Source organism: Typopeltis vanoorti, chromosome 12 (genome assembly GCF_054136105.1).
Source record: "Typopeltis vanoorti isolate ZY-2024b chromosome 12, IOZ_Tvanoo_1.0, whole genome shotgun sequence".
Taxonomy (NCBI): domain Eukaryota; kingdom Metazoa; phylum Arthropoda; class Arachnida; order Uropygi; family Thelyphonidae; genus Typopeltis; species Typopeltis vanoorti.
The window spans coordinates 9,752,693-9,776,092 of NC_143560.1; the positions used below are offsets into that span (position 1 = coordinate 9,752,693).

At 38.4% G+C, this 23,400-nt stretch overlaps 1 protein-coding gene across 1 annotated transcript in view; it reads right to left on the bottom strand.

Annotated features, from left to right (window-relative positions):
- Positions 1–23,400, bottom strand: part of LOC150100575 (A disintegrin and metalloproteinase with thrombospondin motifs 6-like) — a 563,262-nt gene that overhangs the window by 119,547 nt on the left and 420,315 nt on the right. Inside the window, exons 20-21 of the mRNA XM_090402125.1 lie at positions 7,695–7,844; positions 330–881 (exon numbers count right to left, since the gene is read on the bottom strand). Coding sequence (XP_090258251.1) covers positions 330–881; positions 7,695–7,844 — 702 coding nt within the window. The remainder of the gene's footprint in view (positions 1–329; positions 882–7,694; positions 7,845–23,400) is intronic.

Genomic DNA, 23,400 nt, shown 5'->3' on the forward strand with positions numbered 1-23,400 from the left:
GTTATTTAATAACATATCAGTAATAAAAATTCTATTGTGATGAGTCTTCTGACTACATGAGGACACCTATATAATAATAATAATAAACACTTTTAAAGTTCATCGGTATAAAAATATAAAAACAGTTTGTTGTTGATTAACTGATGCTAATTTTTAGTTTTCTGTAAAAGAAAAACTCTACTTTTTGTTTGGAAGTATCTGATTATCCTAATGAGAAGTGGCAAGCATTCAGGAAAAACATACTATTTCTTTAATTGGAGGATTTTAAATTCATAAGAAATTAGAAAATGCCAGTAGTTTTACTTAAGCTATAAAAGTGTAATACTTACTTTGCTCCACACTCCAATTTTCCATTCATATTTATATCCATTTGTTTCTGGAACTTTTCCTTCCTTTTCTTCAGGAATTACTTCTGGTTCTTTCCTGATCTTGCCTACAGAATTATTGTTGTTTTCTATTTCATTTAATATTACTAAGTTATTTTGAGGATCATCTGTTTCGTAAAATGGAATATATATAAAATCTTTTGCAACAGCATGGGGTCTTTCAGATATATTTTTATTTTGGTCTGTACGATGATGTCCCTTATGATAATGATGATGCCTATGTTTGTTAGGATTACTTTTTGAAGAATCATCTGATGTTGTGTTAGAATGAACTATAAATACATCTGCAGGAGAAGTGAATGTGAAATCATCTGGACTGACAACAAAATTTTCTGTTAAGTTTGTAGAATCACTACTAGCATTGACAGATTTTTCTTGACAAGGCTGTAAACTGCATACTTTCAGTGACAGTGGCTCAGTAGATTGATGACAGACTATACCTCCTCGACATGTGACAGTGCGAAAATGAAAACCTTCACCACAAGACTGGGAACACTTGTTAAAAAAAAAAAAAAAGGATAAATTAAATTTGAATATAAGTAAAAATAGTGTATTAATTCATAAACTATAAATTAAAAATGTCAAGAAATTATACTCTTGGTTTCATCCTTTATACAAGCGTAAGATATTTTACAAACAAACTTTGTAAAACATCTTATCAACATTATTTTAAAATATGTTATCAACAAACAAAGTTTTCATGTGAGGTAACTTAACAACTGGGCTACTCATATATAGAGGCTGATGACTTCACATCAATTGCCTTAGTATCCCATAATGCAATGCATGTGTCTTTATGGACATGTATAATGCTATACATTATGGGAAGGACCTCTACCCAGACCAGTTTCAACCTTTATTGAGGTATTTTTAAGTGCAGGGATGCCTCTCCAAAAACTCTGAGTGATCTCCAAGACAACTCTTAATTGCACTGAGTGACCCCAAAGGATCACTAGTATACTCATTACCTGAATTATTTCAGTATAAGAAACTCAGTGGTGGTTCCACCCAGTGACAGGCAAAAACCTGCCACTTTGGGGAGTATAGAAAATCTATACTCCCCAAAAAATAAGCAAACCCAATGACAAACATGAATAAATGCCATCAGTGGGAGCCAGGCCCAGAAGAGATACCAAGGTGAACTATGAACTTCTTTGGGTGATGGATTGAGTCCTTGACTCTTCATCCCTTTATCTGAGTTCTTGATTGTGGGGTGAGAGGCTTAGTTTAGGTATTTTACCTGCTCTTTGTGAGCATTTTATGTAGTTTCAGCTTTCTTTTGCAGTCAAGGATTTTGGTCTTCTATGTTTGAAGTGAAGTGAAGTGTAGGGAGCCTGTGTAGCTCACTGGATGTGGCGTTTGCACACCAAGGCGCTTAACTGCATGAAGGAAGACTTCTTGGTTTCGAATCTAGTCGGCGACTAGAAGAAATTTTTCTAAGCCTTTTTTTGACCGGTTCCTGAGATCGTCGATCTCTGGCACGGGTAAGCGGGTTTTTCTCCCGGAAACTCGGGTTTTTCATCCCATAAACTCAAGAAAATCGACGTAGAACCCACATTATTTCAGACATTAGATACAAATGTTAGGGTTAGGGACCACGAGATGCCGGCACTTGTTAAGTCGTCTCTCTTCACTGCGTGCCATTTAATTAGTAATAGCTTGGGCCAGCTATCTCTGATGGGGTACCAGTGGAGATTGAACTGCCCACTCAGTCTCCAAAAGTTAGATAGGGCTAAAAACGGCCTCACCTACTCCCTGTATATAGGAATAAAAAGGCATTAGCTGATTTTTTTTTTTTTTTTTTTTTTTTTTTTTTATGTTTGAAGTGATCTGATGGCTTGTAGTTGGTTGCTTGTCGAATCAACTGATTACAGTGATTGTCTGTGACTGTGAAGAATTTTTCGTCTCCCATTCTGTTTAAGTGACCATACCACCTGAGATTAGCTCTGCTAACACATTCCTGGAAAGTCAGGTGAAATTTGGAATTCATAAATGGAAAGTTTCATACCCTGTTGGTGGAACGATACAAGAGGAATCTGGTATGGATGCTTAGATGTTGATTATTGCTCATGTTGATGTTTACAGGAGAAAAAGAAAACATATATCTGGATAATAAATAATTAACTAAGTAAATTTATTTACTATTAAATTATTAGGCCTATATTGTGTCTTGGTCACTAAGGCACATCTGGGGCACAAAGAAATATACTAAGCAAGAGTATGCAAACCAGCACAATGGCAAACCCAGAATGAGTGTTAGAAGGAAGGACCCTACAGTCCTAAATGGCACCATCTATGAGTGTAGTCATGTGATCTTGCTGAAGGTCTCAACAGTACAGTAACGAGGGTATGAAAATTTTGAAAAATTTAAATGTAACAAGCTAAATTTTACTAAATGCAATATGTTAAATACTTACTATTAACCCCATCAAAATGAGTTGCAGTATGTTGCAGAATTTGTATATATCTAAAGCACCGTATTGCCGAAATTTAAAAATACAATATAAAATAGTGGAATTTTATATCTATTTATTTATTTTTATTTTTTACGTTTTGCGCCGCAAACCTAGTTGTGTCCATGGCAGCTGCCTTTTTGGCCACTAATCTTATATCCAACCCCATCTGCTCTAGTTTGACTGTCAGCTTAGTGCATTGGATTGGAGACTGGCTATCTGATAGGTATCAACAAGTTGTGTATGGGGGTGCGATATCCAGGAAAAGGAAAGTCGCTAGTGGAGTGCCTCAGGGGTCTGTTTTAGGGGCATTACTGTTTAACTTGTATATTAATGATATTGGCAAAGATTTGGATGGAGATATTCAGTTGTTTGCAGATGATGCAAAGTTGGGACGAACCATAAAGAGTGGTGAAGATGTTGTGGCCTTGCAAGAAGACTTGAATAAACTGAGTGATTGGGCACGGAAATGGGGATGTGAGTTCAATGTTGCAAAATGTAAGGTTTTAAAATTTGGAAAACAAAGATGGGATGCAGAATTTACGCTTGGTGAGAATATATTGTTGGAAGTAGAGGAAATAAGAGATCTTGGGGGTGATGGTGGATAAGGATCTAAAATTTAGGGGACACATTGCCAAAATTGTGAAGACAACACAAAGACTTCTGGGAATGATGTGGAGGACACTGACGTGTAGAAGTAGGGAGATTCTTGTTCCATTGTATAAGGCTTTGATTAGGCCACACATGGACTATTGTGCCCAGATTTGGTCACCTGGTTTTCAGACAGATGAAGAGATGTTGGAAAGGGTCCAAAGGCGACTGACTAAGGTAGTTTCTGACCTCTGGAATGTTGAGTATGAGGAAAGATTGAGAAGATGTAATGCAGAGTCTGATGAAGAGGACGAAGAGGTGAGATATGATAGAGACCTACAAGTTGGTAAGGGGTTGTTATAAGATCAATGGTGGAGAAGTTCTATAGAGAATAGTGGGAGATCAGAGGAGAACCAGAGGTCATCCCTGGAAACTGTATAAAGAGGGTGTGAGTAGGGGAGTGAGAGGCAGGTTTTTTTCGTGCAGAGTTGTGAATGATTGGAATGCCTTGCCTGAGAGTGTGGTGTCTGCAAGGAGTTTGAGTGCATTTAAGACACGGTATGATGAGATGTGTGTGTGATAAAAGGACCTCCCAGATGAGTCTTTGACTCCATGAGGTCTTGGGGTAATAATAATAATGATAATAATAATAATAATATTAGAAAGAATTTATAAAATTGATGCAAAGGAAATTTTCCAATATGTGACAAGTAGTCAGAGAACTAGAGGCAATCCATGGCAGTTGTGTATGAGTGTGGTTAGTTGGGGAGAGGGGTTGATGAGTTTAAGGAGAATAGGTTTTTTGTGTGTATAATAGTTGGTTTGCATCTACCATGATGAGTCTCTGGACTCCATGGAGATACTATATAATAATAATAATAATAAACAAATCTAAATAAATTCAGCTGCCTCACATTATCGAAAATCTGTGTGAACATCATCTTGAGATCTTCAGCAAAATAATATCACCACACCACAGAGGACATCAGCCTGTTTGCCTTCATGCTGGTGTTGCATTTGCTTAGTGCATTTCTTTGTGTTTCAAAAGATACAGTAGTAACCAACATGAAATTCTACCCTTATAATTTAATAGATAAATAAATTTAGTTAGTTAATTATTATCCCCGGACATGTTTGTTATCTATTGAACATCAACATCATTATATTAGAGGAAGTGGAGGAATAGGAGAATGGGATCCATGCTTCACATCATCTGCAGATAACTGAATATACCCCTACAACCTAGTAACAATATCATTGATATAATGCTTGAAAAAAGTAAAGGACCCAGTACTGATCCCTGTGGAATCCCACTTGTGATCTTTCTCTTCCTTGACACTGCTTCCCCATACACCAACTGTCTGATGTCTGTCAGACAACCAATTTCCAATCCATTTCACTAATCTTATATCTAACTCGATGTGTTGCAACCTAAGTATCAACTTATCATGTGGTATTCTAGAAAATGCCTTTACAAAATCCAAAACATGGTTGTAAATGCCTTTCACCCCCATAAACTGCTCTCATCATTTTATTATAAAAGGCAAGCAAATTACTGAACCATGATGCCCTTTAACAAATCCATACTGACCTTCACACATAATATTACTCTTGATTGATTGATTTTTTCCCTTTCAGTCATTTCCGACCATAAATATTACCCTCATGTACCAAATTTTGCTTATGATATCACACCAATTTCTTCAAAATTTTAACAACTACAGAAGATATACACACTGGACTATAGTTTGACACCTGCTGTCTACCACCACCACCACCACCACCATCCTTATGCGATAGCACTATCATACCATTCTTCCACTCACTGGGCACCTTCCCATTAGCTAGACTTTCACTGAACAACAGGATCAATCAATGAAGCTGTTAATTCCTTAGTGCTTTCTCTTAAAACACATGGTGAAATGCCATTCAGTCCCACTGCCTTATTGACTTTCAGGGTACTTAGTATTTGAAACACATTCCCCCCATGCACTTCTTAGCCTTCACTGGTATCCAATGTTGTTGTGCTGGTTAAAGGAAATTTAAGAGACTGGTAGTGTTCAGCACCAAATAGGAGCAAGAAGACTAAGCACTTTGCAGGAAAATTTTGATCGAATCCAGGAAGCATTTTATTGAACCCCACAAAAATCAACTAGACAAACTTCTTTGCAGTTAGATACACCACAAATGACAGTGTGGAAGGTTGTTCATAACTGCCTTCAACTCCATGCCTACAAACTACAGATTGTGCAGGCTTTACAGCTGGACAATAAACCCCACCATTTCCATTTTGTCCTAGATATTTTGTCTTAGACCAAATATCTAGGACAAAATGGATATTTTTGTCAGGCAATAGATATTTTTGTCTAAGTCGAAGCTGATGAAAATTACCTTCAGAGATGGATATTTAGTGATGAAGCAACATCTTGTGTATCAGGGAGGGTAAATCATCATCATAATTACAGAATATGGGGATCGGAAAACTCTCATGCCATTCGAGTATTTGAAAAAGATAATCCAAAGGTGAATATCCAGTGTGCTTTGTCATGTTCGAATGTTTTGAGGCCCTTTTTCTTTGTGGAAAAAACAGTGACAGCAGTGAACTATCTGGACATGATACAGCTATATCTATCACCCCAGTTGGAAGATCATCAGCCAGATGTGATGTTCCAACAAGATGGAGCACTGCCACATTGGGCTCTTATTATCCGAGAATTTCTTGACTTGCATTTTCCTGGGTGGTCTGATTCTGTGGTCTTCATGCTCACCCAATATTATGTCACATGATTTCTTCCTGTGCGGATACATGAAGGACATTTTTTACCAGACCCCTGTGACCTCCCTTGATGAACTGAAGACCAGAATTGTTGCTGCAATCGAAACAGTTACACCACAAGTGACGGAGAACACTTCGAGGGAAATTGATTATCGCTTGGACATCTTATGTGCTACGAAAGGTGCACATGTCAAAGTTGTTTAACATTCTGAGGTACTGATTCTCTAGGTAATAAAAATTTTTGAGTTATACTTTCAAATTCTGTAAGCAGTTTTATTTTGTTGCTTCTGGTTTGAAAATTACAGGGCCACAGAAACTCTAACAATAATTAAGAATTACTCTGTACTTCTTTAAGGTATTTTCTCATTCTGACCTATATCCCCATGGCTGAATTCTCTAATAACAATTACCTATTTTGTAATTACTAATGTAATTTTCCTAAACATTGCATCTGCCTTTCACTCTTAATATTCTCAGCTTTTAGCAACATCTTAATATACAACCTATTCTGTTCAATTACTTTTCAAATCAAATAGCTTCAAAGACTTCATCATAATCACTGTCGATACCATTTCATTCTTGTTTCACACTTTAAATGAATATAACTCTTCTATTATGAACAATGTCCATCACCATTTCATCAAAACAATTTTGAACCCCCCCCCTCTCCCCAGAAAATGCCATAACTTTTTAAGCTACTATTGTCAGTGTTCAGCCTAATTGCAAATTACAACTATCATACTTTAATTCTGTCAATCATATCCTATGGAGCAGGCAATGAAATGAGATATCATGACTTTCTTCTCTCTAACCATGACTAATTCAGTGTTCTGGTATATTATAGATCATTTTTCTTGGAAAGGAACACTTTAAAAAAAAAAGTAAAAAAAAAAGGATTGGGGCTGATTGTGAGCTTTAAGAGTATACACAAAACATCACTTTTTGGAAGAATTTGTACATAAAGAAGCACACAAAAGACTCCGTGCATATTTTTTAATAATATTCTCCTTAAATTTTGCGATAAAAAAGTTTAGAAGTAAATATTATTCAATTTTATTATTATAGAAAAAATAGCCCATTTCAAATGAAAATGTCTGTTCTTTTAAAATATTTTTGTGATTATTATTATACTATATATGGCTCAAGAAAACATGGCAGCATAGCACAAATATAATGTAAAAAAATCTAGAATTTATGATTCATTCTTTCTCTTGGTCACTGTTTTTGGCTTTGGTTAGAATGTTAAGAAATATATGCTGGAATGTCTTTCAAGTTCTGAGGACACACACCACAGAGAAAGAGAGAGAGAGAGAGAGAATTAGTTATGAATAAGTGCCATGTCCTTGATATAAACTCAATGTTTTATTATTTTTTAAAATAATTTTATGACACACACACACATACACACAAAAGTGCATATATCCCAAAAGAGAAAATCGAGGAGGAAAAAGTGAGGGGGTAAGGAAAAGGAAATAAGTGAAAACTTACTTCTGACCAATTTCCAACTATCCAGACTCCACATGTAATATTACTACATTGTCTTCTAAATGCAGGTTTTTGCTTTTCATCACATTTGCCATTAGGAATGTTGCAATAAACATGGCGTGTCTGATAGTCACACGGATCTGTATTACAATTCTGTTTTGGAAAAAAAAATTTAATCACTATAAGCAGGCAAATCTACAGTTTACAAAACTCATCATAGTAACACACTTTTGCTACCAGTAATTAGTAAATTTATAGATAATTGCTGTACATAAAATTAATTTATTTACTGTATTACCATAAAAGGACAAAGAATTAGCTGACATTTAGTATTAACAACAAAACAAAACTAAGCGTCATTCATTTATTTTATTGTAGTTTAGCAAAAATTTTATTCTTGGTTTGTTTTTTGTTTTTCTCCAGAATTAGGATTGAACCAAATGGCTTCAAAAGCTTTGCAAAAGAAAGCAAACTGTGTGCTATGGTTGGCGCCAAGTTAAAGTACGTAATAGCAGTACAGAGAAGATTTAGAACCCATTACAACAAAGATGTATCACACAGGAATATTATAATGAACTGGATGAATAAGTTTAAAAAACAGTTTCTGTTAATGATAAACCTTTTTAGAGAAACAAAGTTGTGCTGAGAGCCAGCTTGATAGTCAGAGAGGAGGAGGAAAGGTAGAGATGATAGTAGTAGTTAAAAGGGGCCTCAGTCGATCTACTTGGCCTTACTCAATAGTAGGAAACCAAGCAGATCTCTGACATTTCCTCCCTCCATCCATTCTTTTTCAGCTTTCCCTGGCCAGTCACCTCTTCAGGTGGCTGTTGAAGGAAAGTGGGTGAAAAAACAAATGAAAGAGGACTCATACATACATACACAGACATATACACACAGACAAATTGGGAACTGAAGGAGAGGGGCAAAGAGCCTGGCCCGAGTGATGCAGCCCATGCACCGAAAAATGTGAAGGATCTGTGGTCGGTCTGGCAAAATGAGAAGAACGAAAATGCCGACGTATGTGAAAAGTGTCGGGATAGGCTGGAGCGTTTAGGAATGGAAGCTGACATCGGGACCGTAGCGGAAGAACTTAGGCGGGAGTTTATGAAAATGAAAAATGACCTTCATCTTCTTCATGAGGAAGTGGAAGTGATCGGTAAGGAGATACTGGAAGTTAAAGCTGAGTTTAATGTGTTAAACAGAGAAATTAGGACTATAGAGATTACTTTAGCTGAAGTAACTAGAACAGGATTACATATGGGTGAGTCTTTGGTGAATGATTCAGTAATAAATAGTATGGGAGTGATTGGGAGTCAACATAATAAAACCACAAGTGGCCTAGAAGAAATGAGATGTAGTGAGAGTGGGGGGGTAAGTAATAGAGAGTTGAGTAATGAAGCTGGGAGAGTCATGCTGAATAGTGTAGAGAATGAGTCCATGAGTGTGGACTTGAATGAAGTTAAGAGTGGTAAAATATATGGTGATTCTATGATTAAGGGTATGGAGAGTGGTATGCATGAGGAGTGCTTGGCTGATGGGACAATAGAAAGAGTGGCTTTAGCAATAAAGAGAGGGCATGAAGCAGACAAGATGATAGTTATGGTGGGTACGAATGACCTGAGAGGTAGTATAAATCGGGTAGGAAAAGATTTAAGAACATTATTAGATATTGTGAAGAGGAAAAGTGTCAATGGGAGAATAGTGTGTGTGCTGCCTCGTTTTGACAATTACGAGTTAAGTAGACGAGCAATGATAATGAATGATATGATTGCAAGAATGTGCAGAAAAAGAGGTCTGGAGTTTGTTGATGTTTGGAGTGTGTTTGAAGGAAAAAGGCAGTTGTATGCTAGAGATGGACTGCATCTTAACATGGAAGGACATAAGCGATTGAAGAAGTTATTTTCTGAACAGGTTGAAGGCAGGGAAACTAATATTGAAAAGGTTGAGTGTAAGAGAGAGAAACTTTAGCACTGATTGTGTATTTATTGATCCTTATAGGCAGAATAAATTGCAGAAGAGAGGGGATAAAAATCAGCATAGGACTACGGTAGTTAGTGACTTATATATCAGTTCTAAAGCCGGTACAAGATCTAGAGGGAATCTGCAATTTTTGTATACCAATGCTAGAAGCATTCGAAATAAGAGAGAAGAATTTTTGGCATTAGTCAGTGAAATCTCACCAAAAGTTGTAGGCATTAGTGAAACTTGGCTGTCAGCAGAAGATGTGGTCACTGGAATTGAATGTGATGGGTACAGTATTTTCAGGGAGGATAGAGAAGATAGAACAGGAGGAGGAGTACTGTTGATGATAGCTGATGTGTTGCAGCCAAAGAAAGTAGTATATCATGATGATAGACATGTGAATGAGAGTTCATTTGAGGCAGTCTGGTGCGAAATAGTGACCAACGCAACCAAATATACAGTTGGATGCTGCTATAGGCCAGGGAGTACGGGGGGAGATATTGAATTCATGCATCAGCAACTTAGTGCAATGAGTGAAGGCTTAGTGATTATTATGGGGGATTTTAATTATGGTGATATCAATTGGAAGGAGGAAATATCACGTAGCAAAAAGGAAATGGAGTTCATACATCTTCTACGAGATAATTACTTGAAACAGCACGTAACTGAAGGGACACGTGGTGTGAGAGTGTTGGACCTGGTTATTGGTTCAGAGGTTATATGCATAAGTAAGGTGTCCTCGTTACCTCCAGTTGGTGAAAGCGATCATGTGGTATTGACTTGGGAGGTTGCAAAATCTGTGGATTTTTCTATTAAGAAGGGGTATGTACAGAACTACAGGTTAGACAATTATAACAAGCTTCGGAGTGAGCTTGCAGCCATCCCATGGCAGAACATATTGCAAGGGAAAGATGTTAGCAGTGCTTGGGATAAAATCAGCGGGTATCTGAGGAAAGCAATATCAGATTGTGTCCCCATGGTCAGGAGGTCAAACAAGGCAGGCATTAGATGGATGAGCAGTAGTATCAAGCTTGAACTGCAAAAAAAGAAAATGTTATGGAGAATTTACAAGGATAAAGGCGATCAGGACACCCATGAGCAGTACAAGGCTCAAGCTAGGAAGGTTACCAGCATAGTAAGAAAAGCTAAATCAGATTATGAGAAGATCTTAGCCAGAGAGATCAAGGGTAATCCCAAAGAGTTCTTCCGCTATGTGGCAAGTAAGAGGAAGAATGACTTCGGAAGGATAACCTTAGTGGGTGCTGATGGTATTGAGGTGACAAAATCAGATGTAATAGTCGAGTTACTGAGTGATCACTTTTCAAAAGTCTATCACCCAAGTGAGGATATCTCTATACCTATAGCAATACCTAATGTGAGAATTGAAGCTAAAGAATCAGAGGTATTAAATATATTGCAAAACTTAAATGCAAACACTGCGGTAGGCTTAGATGGAATATCAGCTCGGGTGTTGCGTGAATGTGCAAATGAATTGTCAACCCCTTTTACCTGGATATTTAATTTAAGTTTGAACTCTGGTATGGTCCCTAGGAAGTGGAAGTTAGGCAAAGTGGTTCCTCTGCATAAGGGTGGCTCTAAAACTGCGGTATTGAATTACAGACCAATCACCATCTCAGGAGTAGTGGTAAAAGTATTGGAAAAGTTGGTTAAAGACAAAATTCAAGAATGGGTGGATCAGGATATGATACTCTATAGAGGCCAACATGGTTTTGTTAAAGGTAGATCCTGCCTTAGCAATCTATTAACTATCCATAATAGAATAACATCAGAGTTGGACAAAGGAACTGGCTACACAGTGGTACTTCTGGATTTTGCTAAGGCTTTTGACAGGATACCCCATAGAACACTGTTATGCAAATTGGAGCAGATGGGAATGGATATTAAATTGGTGATATGGATAGGAGAATGGCTCAGGAAGAGATACCATAAGGTGGTGTATGGAGGAGCCGAGTCCAGAATGAGGCAGGTGACCAGTGGTGTGCCTCAGGGCTCTGTGCTTGGGCCAATGTTGTTTAATTTGTATATAAATGATATAGGAAACGGCTTAAAGGGAGATATTCAGTTGTTTGCTGATGATGCAAAGTTGTGTAGTGCAATAAAAAATCAAGCTGATGTTGAAAGTTTGCAGGAGGATTTAAATAAGCTGGTAAAATGGGCAAAAGAAAATGGATGTCAGTTCAATGTTGAAAAGTGTAAAGTCATGCATTTTGGGATTAAAAGATTACCAGCTGTGTACTATATCGATGGAAAGGTACTCCAAGAGATTGATGAGGCTAGGGACTTAGGGGTATTGGTAGATAGGGAGATGAAGTTCAGAGGACACATTGCTAAGGTGTCCAAGATTGCACATAGGATTACTTGGTTGTTGAGGAACACACTGACATCCAGAGATAAAGAGGTTATTATTCCCCTTTATAAAGCATTGATACTTCCACATTTGGATTACTGTGCTCAGGTCTGGTCACCTGGATTCCTTGGAGATGAGGAGGCTGTGGAGAGGGTTCAGAGAAGAGTGACCAAGTTGGTGAGTGATATAAAAAATGCTCCCTACATTGATAGATTGAGAGCTTGTGGATTGCAGAGATTGGTTGATAGGTGAAGAAGAGGGGATATGATAGAAACATTCAAATTACTAAAAGGTTTTTATAGGATTGATGCAGGGGAAATGTTTCAGCTGTGTGATAGTGATGGAAGAACAAGAGGTCATCTCTGGAAATTAAAGAAGAGTGTGGTTAACAAAGGTGTCAGAACAAGGTTTTTTGCCTGGAGGGTGGTGAATGAGTGGAATTCATTGCCTGACTTAGTTGTGAGCTCTTCGTCTGTAAATGAATTCAAGAAGAGATATGACAGATATTGTTTTGCTAGTTTGGGTCTCCCGCGATGAGTCTACTGACTCCATGGAGATACCCATAATAATAATAATAATAATAATAAGCAAAGAAAGTGTGGCATCTGAGAACCCTTTATTGCAAGTCCATGGATATCAATAAAATGGGCATCTGCAGAGCTGGGTACTCCTGACTCAACAATGCATAAAATTCTCAGAATGAAACTTCTCAGGAAATCCTACAAAATTCATCATCATCATCAAATTCCTGACATGTATCCTGAAGGGTGTACAGGATATGATAGTACTACATGAAAAACTTATGTCACCACTGGCTTGGTGTGCAAGAGGAGCATGGAAACGGGGAGGCTCAGGGTGGACAGGGGTACACAGCGTGAGGAAAGGTGGATGCTCCAAGAGGAGGTATGAGCATGTGAGAAGAGGTGAGAGCATTGAAAAGGGTTCTAAAATGAAGAAGCAGAAAGGGAAATGGCCCCAGTCCTGCATGGAGAGATCACATCGAGTGAGTGGTATCAGTGGAACTAGTTGTAGATCCAAAAATAAGCTGTTGTGTTTGTATACCAATGCTAGAAGTATAAGAAACAAGGCAGATGAAATGTTTCCACTAATTGCATCTGTTCACCCAAAGATTGTCGGAATAAGTGAGACATGGTTGGATGAGGACGACATCCTGACAGGAATAGAGATGGAAAGGTATGATATGTTTCATGAGGATAGAAGGGGTAAAAAGGGAGGGGGAGTGCTATTGATGATAGAGAAAGAGTTATGTCCATACAAGGTAGAGATGCAAGAGGGAAATAGGGCCAGTGGTTTTGAGGCAGTATGGTGTGAGATAGAGGTGAATAGAATCAAATACTTGGTGGGATGTTGTTATAGACCTGGTAATGTGGATGGTGGTGATAGTGAAATGTATAGTCAAATTAGACAAGCAAATAAGAAAACGGTGATCATTATGGGTGATTTTAATTATGGCAATATAGACTGGAATGAAGAGACTGCAACTGGAAGTAAAGAAAATGAGTTTCTTGAGTTTTTGAGGGATAACTACCTCAGACAGTATATAACAGAGGGCACACGAGGATGAAGGGTCTTGGATTTGGTCATCTCATCGGAGGATGTAATTATAAATGAGGTGTCAAATCATCCACCAATTGGTGAAAGTGACCAGGAGGTGATTACCTGGGTGGTTGCCAGCAGTGCAAGGATCCCAGTGAGAAAAGGGTATATGTGGAACTACAAGGGGGTGATTATGAAGAGCTCAGGAGACAGCTTGAGGGTGTAGCATGGAATGAGGAGTTAGCTGGAAAAGAGAGCAATGCAGCTTGGGGTATTTTCAAAAACTATCTAGTGGATGCAATGTCTAAATGTATTCCAAAGGTGAGAAGGTTAAATAAGGTAGGTGTGAGATGGATTAATAAAGAGAATAAGCATGCAATACAGAGAAAAAGAGCATTGTGGAGGCAGCATAAGAGAAGTGGAAGTAACCAATTTCATGAGGTCTACTAAGACCAGGCAAGGAGGGTGACTTGGTTGGTGAGAGAAGCTAAATAGAAGTATGAACAGCAGTTAGCTAATGAAGCCAAAAAGAATCCTAGGGAGTTTTTTCGATATGTAGCCAGCAAAAGAAAGAATGATTATGGAAGGATGACACTGATTGGAAGAAATGGTATAAAGACAGCTGTTGCAGAATGTGTGGTGGAGATACTTAATGAGCAGTTCATAAAGATCTTTCAATCTTGTGAATGTGACTTCATGGAGAGATTAAGAGCAGCTGATGATGGGGAGGAGAGACTGACTGTAAGAGAGCAAGAGGTGTTGTTTGGGGGAGTTGAGTAAACTAGATGTAAATAAGGCTGTAGGAATGGATAATATATCACCGCGTATTCTGAAGGAATGTGCCAGAGAGTTGACACCTGCCTTGACATATTTTTTTAATACGAGTCTTGCACTTGGTCAAGTTCCTAAAGAGTGGAAGGAGGGCAAGATTGTGCCACTTCATAAAGGAGGTGATCGAACTCAAGCATCAAACTATAGACCTATCTCTGTGTCAGGTGTTGTGGTGAAGTTGTTGGAGAAGCTTGTGAGAACTAGGATCCAGAGTTGGGTTGGCAACAATGGTATTATCTTTGATGGACAGCATGGATTTGCTAAAGGGAGGTCATGTTTTAGTAATCTACTTAATTATTACAATAAAGTCACTGCTTCCTTGGACAGAGGAGAAGGATACACAGTAATATACTTGGATTTCGCAAAGGCTTTTGATAGAGTACCCCATGATAAGTTGACAGTCAAACTAGAGCAGATGGGGTTGGATATTAGATTAGTGCATTGGATTGGAGACTGGCTATCTGATAGATATCAACAAGTTGTGTATGAGGGTGCGATATCCAGGAAAAGGAAAGTCACTAGCGGAGTTCCTCAGGGGTTTGTTTTAGGGCCATTACTGTTTAACTTGTATATTAATGATATTGGCAAAGATTTGGATGGAGATATTCAGTTGTTTGCAGATGATGCAAAGTTGGGACGAACCATAAAGAGTAGTGAAGATGTTGTGGCCTTGCAAGAAGACTTGAATAAATTGAGTGATTGGGCAAGTAAATGGGGATATGAGTGCAATGTTGCAAAATGTAAGGTTTTGAAATTTGGAAAACAAAGATGGGATGCAGAATTTATGCTTGGTGAGGATATATTGTTGGAGGTAGAGGAAATAAGAGATCTGGGGGTGATAGTGGATAAGGATCTAAAATTTAAGGGACACATTGCTAAAATTGTGAAGACAACACAAAGACTTCTGGGAATGATGCAGAGGACACTGACGTGTAGAAGTAGGGAGATTCTTATTCCATTGTATAAGGCTTTGATTAGGCCACACATGGATTATTGTGCCCAGATTTGGTCACCGGGTTTTCAGAAGTATGAAGAGATGTTGGAAAGGGTCCAAAGGCGACTGACTAAGGTAGTTTCTGACCTCTGGAATGTTGAGTATGAGGAAAGATTGAGAAGATGTAATTTGCAGAGTCTGGTGGAGAGAAGGAAGAGAGGAGATATGATAGAGACCTACAAGTTGGTAAGGGGTCGTTATAAGATCAATGGTGGAAGTTCTACAGAGAATAATGGGAGATCAGGGGAGACCAGAGGTCATCCCTGGAAACTGTATAAAGAGGGTATGAGTAGGGGAGTGAGAGGCAGGTTTTTTTCGTGCAGAGTTGTGAATGATTGAAATGCCTTGCCTCAGATTGTGGTGTCTGCAAGGAGTTTGAGTGTGTTTAAGACACAGTATGATGAGATGTGTGTGTGATAAGAGGACCTCCCAGATAAGTCTTTGACTCCATGAGGTCTTGGGTAATAATAATAATAGTGTTTCAACAAGATGGTGCAACTTGTCACTTTGCTCTCAGTGTTAACTAGTTACTGAATGAAAATTTTCCTAACAGATGGACTGGAAGAGGTGGGCTAATCTCTTGGCCATAACATTCACCAGATTTGAGCCATTGGATTTTTTTTCTACGGGACATGTTAAGACTATATTTATTCAACAAAACCAGACTCTCTAGATGATCTGCGGATCAGGATAACTAATGTGATTCAGGGTATTAATGAAAATCAACTCCAAAACATATTTGTAGAACTTTAGAATTCATATTTCAGTTTATATGCATAATGGTATGTGAATTAACAATTCCAAGAATATATGCATGCAAAATTGTAATAAATTTTTTCACTTACTCTTTTTTTTTTCAGAGCAAAGTGATGAGGTATAGAATAGTAGTTGTGAAAATTTGCACAAGGTCTTTATAATGACATTGTATATGCTTTTATAACGTGCTGTCTATGGTCTTGTATCTTGGAAAAACTCCAGAAATTTACTTTCTTTGTAAATTTGGGATGACGTGATGCCATTCTTGTATGCTATCATATCTTTCTAACCCATATTTCCATAGTTAGAATTGCCCATCAGGATCACACTCTTTTTATATGCTCAACAATTTGTCAGAACATGTGACTATTGCCCTATAACATTTCCAAGGTTATAACCATCCATCGATCTTCAAGGCCTACCTTTCCTAATTGGGTTGTGGGGGCAGCAACTGCAAGAGGGACTTCCAATGGTCACAATCCTCTGCCACTAAGCTCAGGTGTTCTGGTGAGACTCCCAGACATGTCCACCCAAGGTTTTGGATATAATCTATCCAGTGAGTCCTTGGCCTTGCATTGGTCTCCCACCCTCTGGCTTGGCAAAGAGGGTCTTTCTTGTGGCATTCTGACCAGGTGCCTGTACTATTGTAACTGTGATCTCTCAACATGGAGAAGCAGCAGTTGAGTATTGAGGGTTTCCCAAATTACAGAGCTTCTGATTCTGTTGAGTCTTGTCAGTCCTGCAACCCCTTGAAGGAACCTCATTTCAGCCGCTTGGATTTGTGTCCACATTCCTTCAGTCATTACCCAGCTCTCATGACCATTGGAGAGGATGGAGACATAAATTGTATTGAAGATAGGCAGCTTTGCCTTCTAGCTTAACTCCCGCTTCAATACTACCGAATGGCTAAGCTCCTGCAATATTGCATTTGCTGAGTTGATTCAAGTATCTAGCTCTGCATCCCACTTTCCATCACTTGTGAATATGGCACCAAGGTATTTAAACTTCTCCACCTGCCTCAGTGGGACTCCACTCATGTAGAGTGCACTAGGATGGTTGTCTTGAGACCACAAATGTTTCCGTTTTGGCCACACTGATCTTCATCTACCATCAATGCTGGTAGACCTAAGCGGCTATACCATGTGAAATGGGAGGCATTGGAAAATGAGGCTGTGAGGAAGAAATTTAAAGATAACATCTCCTCTGGGTTCAAAGAGATTCCAAGACATACTGCAGATGTTGAGGAGGAGTGGGAGCTGTTCAGAACAGCTGTCACTGCCTCTGTACTCTCATGCTGTGGCAGAAAGCAGCTCAGTGTGGTGATGGGCAGTGAGAAAAGGACACCTTGGTATAACCAAGAGGTCCAAAAAGCTGCCTGGGCAAAAAAGGAGGCCTACCTAACATGGCTTAGGGTCAGGTCACCTGAGATGTGTTTCCAGTACACTGAGGTCGAAAAGCTGCTGCTGAGGCAGTAAAGGCAGCAAAGCAGAAGGCTTGGGAATGCTTTGGAGAAAGATTAGATTCATCCTATGCAAATGCAAACAAGGTATTCTGTCAGACCATCCACTGCCTTCGAGGGAGGAAATCGAGCACAGCAAGGGCAATTAAGGCCTCTGATGGTGTACTTTTAACAACCGAGAAGGATATCCTCCACAGATGGAGGGAATACTTTGAGAGCCTTCTTAACCCAGATGGCCTGGCAGCTGTGGACATCCAAGAGGTGCAGATTGGGGCAATGACTAGTCTCACAGTAGAATAGGTCCATTTAGCAATAAAATCGCTAAAATCGGGCAGGGCTGCTAGTGATGATGAAATTCAGCCCGAAATCGAGACAGTGTTCTCTGACTGACTTGAGTGTGTCAGGCTGCTTGGATATCTGGGCGAGCACCAAAGCAGTGGCAGACAAGCATAATAATAATAATAATACAAGCATAATAATAATACCACCATAATAATATTAATAAATCTTAAAGAAGAGAGACTAGAGAGAGATTGCAGCAACTATCGCGGCATCTCTCTGCTCAGCCTGCCAGAGAAAGTATATGCTAAGTGCTTGGAAAGAAGGTGCAGGAGCATAGTTGAGTCAAAGTTCCAAGAAGAACAATGTGGTTTCGTCCTGGTAGAAGCACAACTTACCAAATCTTCACTTTAAGGCAAGTCTTTGAGAAATCTTGGGAATATGCCAAGAATATCTACACATGTTTTGTGGACTTGGAGAAAGCATATGACCAGCTTCCTCAGGGCAAGCTTTGGCATGCAGCGGATGGCCAACTATTAGCTGCCATCAAATCCGTATAAATGCCCGGAGTTTTGTGTCAGGGTAAACAGCACAAAGTCTGAACCTTTCACAGTCTCTGTTGGTCTCTGCCAAGGGTGTTTTCTGTCACCCCTCCTTTCCATAATACCCATGGATTGGATTGATAGGCACAGCCGAAGCAGTGAGTGTGTCAGAATTGGAAGATGTAGCATTAGATGTCTGCATTTTGCAGATGACCTAGTTTTGATTAGCTCTTCCACAGATGACCTCCAGCAGACCCTGGATAGGTTTGTAGCTGTTTTTGCAGAAGCTGGGATGAAGGTTATAACATCATCCTATTAGATATTATATCCTGTTTATCTCAAACTCACACCAAAGAGCCTCAGAGTCATCACAATGTACTATAATTTTTCAGCTCCATCCAGGGCCGGATTAAGACCCATAGAGGTCCTAAGCACTTTAAAAGATTTTGGTGCCCCATATATATGTAATTCAAAATATAAACAATAATAAAACATAAAATAAATTTTTATTTTTCAAAATGAAACAAAACTTATAGTAAGATGGAAAATAATGTTTATTTTTGTATACTTCAACTTTATTTAGATTTGAAAAGTTTTCGCCTACTTTTTTTAATTGCAAAGTCTTTGATCAGATCCTCAAAATTAATCTCACGTAACACATCTGCTTCTATACTTAGTAGATATAAGGCATTCAACCTGCCTTGTTGCATAGTTGTTCTGATGGGATTTTTAATATACTTCAACTGAGAAAATGAACGCTCTGCTGAGCAATTTGTGACCATTAATGTTAAAAATATATGAAAGGCAATGCCCTATATTTGGAAAGGCACACTCAATAACGTCTTCTACAATTATTTTATAAAGTTCAGCATAACTGAATCTTGTTTTTACATTTTTTTGTTGCACTGAACTTATGGCCATATATGAGTGAAACTGCTGAAGCTCAGCTGAGAAATTAGTGTTCAAGTCCTCTGGGTAAGCATCAATCAGCTTTTGACAACACTGAGAATACCTTTCAATTTCAGGAGATGATGAAGTCACTGAAGTAGCATTATGTGGCACATCACTTAGAAAAGAAAATCTCTCTGATATTTCTTTGTATATCTCTCCTCTTCTTCTCATCTCAGTTTCAAGTTTGTCAACAATTGTGTAAAAGGTGGTGATACAAAATTTATCTCTGGCATTCAGATATACTTCTGGAGCATCTCTGTCATTGGGTACCTTCTTTCTGATACGTTTCTGAGTTTGAGCTGCCTTGTAATCAACATCTGGTAGCACTTCCTTTGCAGCTGCTTCATATCATTCAAATTCATTTTGTGAAGTGCACAATTGGTCAGCTAATGATCCATACAGATCTGCAGATGTTTTTAAGTTGACATCCTCATTTTGTAGAACTTGGCTTACTCTATGAAAATTTTGCAAAATCTTATCCCAAAAATTCAACATAAAAACGAATTCTAGCTCTTGAATCTTGTTTGCAATATTATCTGCTTCTCTTCTAGTTTTGTGACTGGTCTTTGGCTATACAGTCTAACACTTCTAAAATTTGAAGGAAAGATTTCAAAATTGCTGCTGTTGCCATAGCATGTGCCTCCCATCTGGTATCAGAGAGGGATTTTAAGACATTTTCATTTCCAATACAACCTTTAAGAATTGTCCACTGGCTGGTTGAGGCTGAAAAAAAGGTATAGAGCACCCGCACTGTAGAGAAGAAATTAACCGCCTCTTGAAAGCAATCAACAGCACTTCGGCCTATCGAATTTAGGGAATGAGCTGCACAGGGCACATTATATAGCAAACTTGTTTGTTTCTAAAATTTTTTGCTGCATCCCCTTATAACACCCAGACATGTTAGCAGCGTTGTCATAAGACTGACCCCTACATTTTGAAAAGTTTAGCTGACAAACTTTACATAAGTACTGCAACACCTGATTTGCCATTTCCTCACTGGTATGGCTTTTCATTTCCAGAAAGGTTAAAAAACATTCAATAGGCTGTCCATCTTTTAAGTACCTAAGTACAAAACTTAACTGGTCGATATGTGACAGATCTGGTGTTGAATCAACTGACAAACTAAAAAATAACCAGAAGATTTTACTTCATCAACAATAAGCATGTGGACCTTTTGAGCCATCAGTTGAATGAGTTCCTCACAGGTGGCTTTGAACAGATAAGAAGGATTTCCTTTGCCATAATTTCCATATTTTGCAATGTGACCTGCTAAAAATGGATCAAACTGACTTATGAGCTCAAGCAGCCCTAAAAAGTTCCCATTTTGCAATAATCCAAATCTTTCTTCTGTTCCTCGAAAAGCCAGCCATGTTCAGCTAACGTATGAATAACAGCTATGACATGCCTCAGGACATGTTCCCAGTAATCACACTCTTCCTGAATTTGTTTTTCCAACTGTTGTCCCAACCCTACATCTTGTCTGCGAGTTAAGTATGCTAACATAGAGTCTCGGTGAGTAGTGCTTTTGTCATGTTGATCAATTACAATAGTATTTTGCCAGTCACTGAACCCTTCTCTTGTAACAAAATGTGAGAAATTTTTAGGAGCAAACAGTTTACAAACAAAACAATAAACTGATCCCATTGATGGTGAATACAATAACCACTCTCTCTTGTATTCCTCACCATCGGCTTTTGTCCCAACAAAATGTTTCTGCAAACAGTATCTTACTGGTTTGTAACTACTGAAATGTTGGTAAGACTGTCAAATGGCCCATTGTGGTGTTGACTGTCACTGGGTCCACAAGCAGTCCAATAAGCCATGTCATCAGCAGAGAAATCAAGCCACAACCCTGGATCTTTTGCAGACTGAATCATTTCACCACCATCACCATGGCCCACTAAACTTTCATTTTCAGCAATTATTTCAACCTCAGAATGTTTTGTAAAGCAACTTGCTAGATGAACCTGCTTATGAAACTTGATGATTCCAACATCATCATATTTTGATTTTGAAGTGATCAAAGTGGTATATGTGTGCACTTCTGATGAACGGAGATTGGCTCTGATCAGGAATTGGTATATAATGTTGTGGAACTTGTGTGAAGAAATCAGTCAGCTTTGCAGTCTTGAAATCTAATTCCAAAGTCTCCTTTTGTTTCTTTTTTGATAGTTTTCGCTTTTGTGCACCATTTAACTGAACACGTTTCATCTTGGTTTTTGGGATCTGTTAAATACAGAAATAAAAAGATTATTTCGTTGAATATTAGGTGGCAATCAACACAGCTACACATATCACAGGCAAAATCATACGAACAATTTAATTTTCAGCTTACAGCTGAATCTTGTGCTTTCGTGCTTTAATTAACTCTTATTTTACTGGAGTCGCACTTCTGTGACAGCTAGGCCTTTTACTGGAGGGGCGTTTCTGAGATAACTGATTTATTTTATATTTGCTTCTGGAGCCTTTTATAAGACATCATTTATTAAAACAAGACCTAAAACAGACAGGAAAATAAAAAATAAACTGGTTACGTTAATTATAAAAAATTACCTCATTTGATGCAATGGTAGTGCCAGAAAGCGTCATGAGCAATAATAAGGTATAAACGAACCGTCATGCACGTGGTTAGAGTTTTATTAGGCCTTCTACACGTCATTATTTATTGAAACAAAGTAGGTAACGGTAAGAAAAGATAAAAACAATGAAAAACTAATTAAAAGTTAATTTAAATTAAATTTGTCGTCTAACTAAAGCAGAAATTCTGTGGCGCCCCCTTTCTATGATGCCCTAAGCACATGCTTATTTTGCTTAATGATTAATCCAGCCCTGACTCCATCCCAAGCAGGCCCAATTCTTTTGCTGTCATAAATAGTATATCTGTCCTCTGCAGCATCCCCTAAGGGCAAGTATTATGGCAGTAGATTTGTGTGAACACTCTAAGAAATGAAAAATCCAAGTTTCAGGGACAAAACCCCCTAATTCTGTATGAGACTTGCTAACTTACCATTTGGTTGAAAAGACCTGATAAAGGTTCCTCACATCATAGAATGAATTTCAGATGAACCAAGTGGATTGTTGTAATATATTGTTGTTTAAAACTATTATTGGTGAAGTAACAGTTTTTCTTGGATAGCCTCTATATACAAGTAGCCCAGTCATGAAGATACCTCATGCAAACATTGTTCGCTTACACTTGGATAAAGGATTAAACCAATAATATAATTTCTCGGCATCTTTAATTTATAAAACAGTTATTCTGTCAGAGATGAGTCCTTGGATGTGTCATATAATAATAATAATATCATCTTATACCAAAAAATGACAATCACATATTATTATTATTATTATAATTATTATTATTATTATTATTAAACAAGACCTCATGGAGTCAAAGACTCATCTAGGAGGTCCTTTTATCTCACACACATCTCATCATACCGTGTATTAAATTCATTCAAACTCCTTGCAGACACCACACTCTCAGGCAAGGCATTCCGATCACTCACAACTCTGCATGAAAAAAAACCTGCCTCTCACTCACTTACTCACACCTTCTTTATACAGTTTTCAGGGATGACCTCTGGTTCTCCCCTGATCTCCCACTATTCTCTGTAGAACTTCTCCACCATTGATCCTATAACAACCCTTTACCAACTTGTAGGTCTCTATCATATCTCCCCTCTTCCTTCTCTCCACTAGACTCTGCAAATTACATCTTTTCAATCTTTCCTCATACTCCACATTCCAGAGGTCAGAAACTACCTTAGTCAGTCGCCTTTGGACCCTTTCCAACATCTCTTCATCCTTCTGAAAACCCGGTGACCAAATCTGGGCACAATAGTCCATGTGTGGCCTAATCAAAGCCTTATACAATTGAACAAGTACCTCCCTACTTTTACACGTCAGTGTCCTCCGCATCATTCCCAGAAGTCTTTGTGTTGCTTCACAATTATGGCGATGTGTCCCTTAAATTTTAGATCCTTATCCACTATCATCTCCAGATCTCT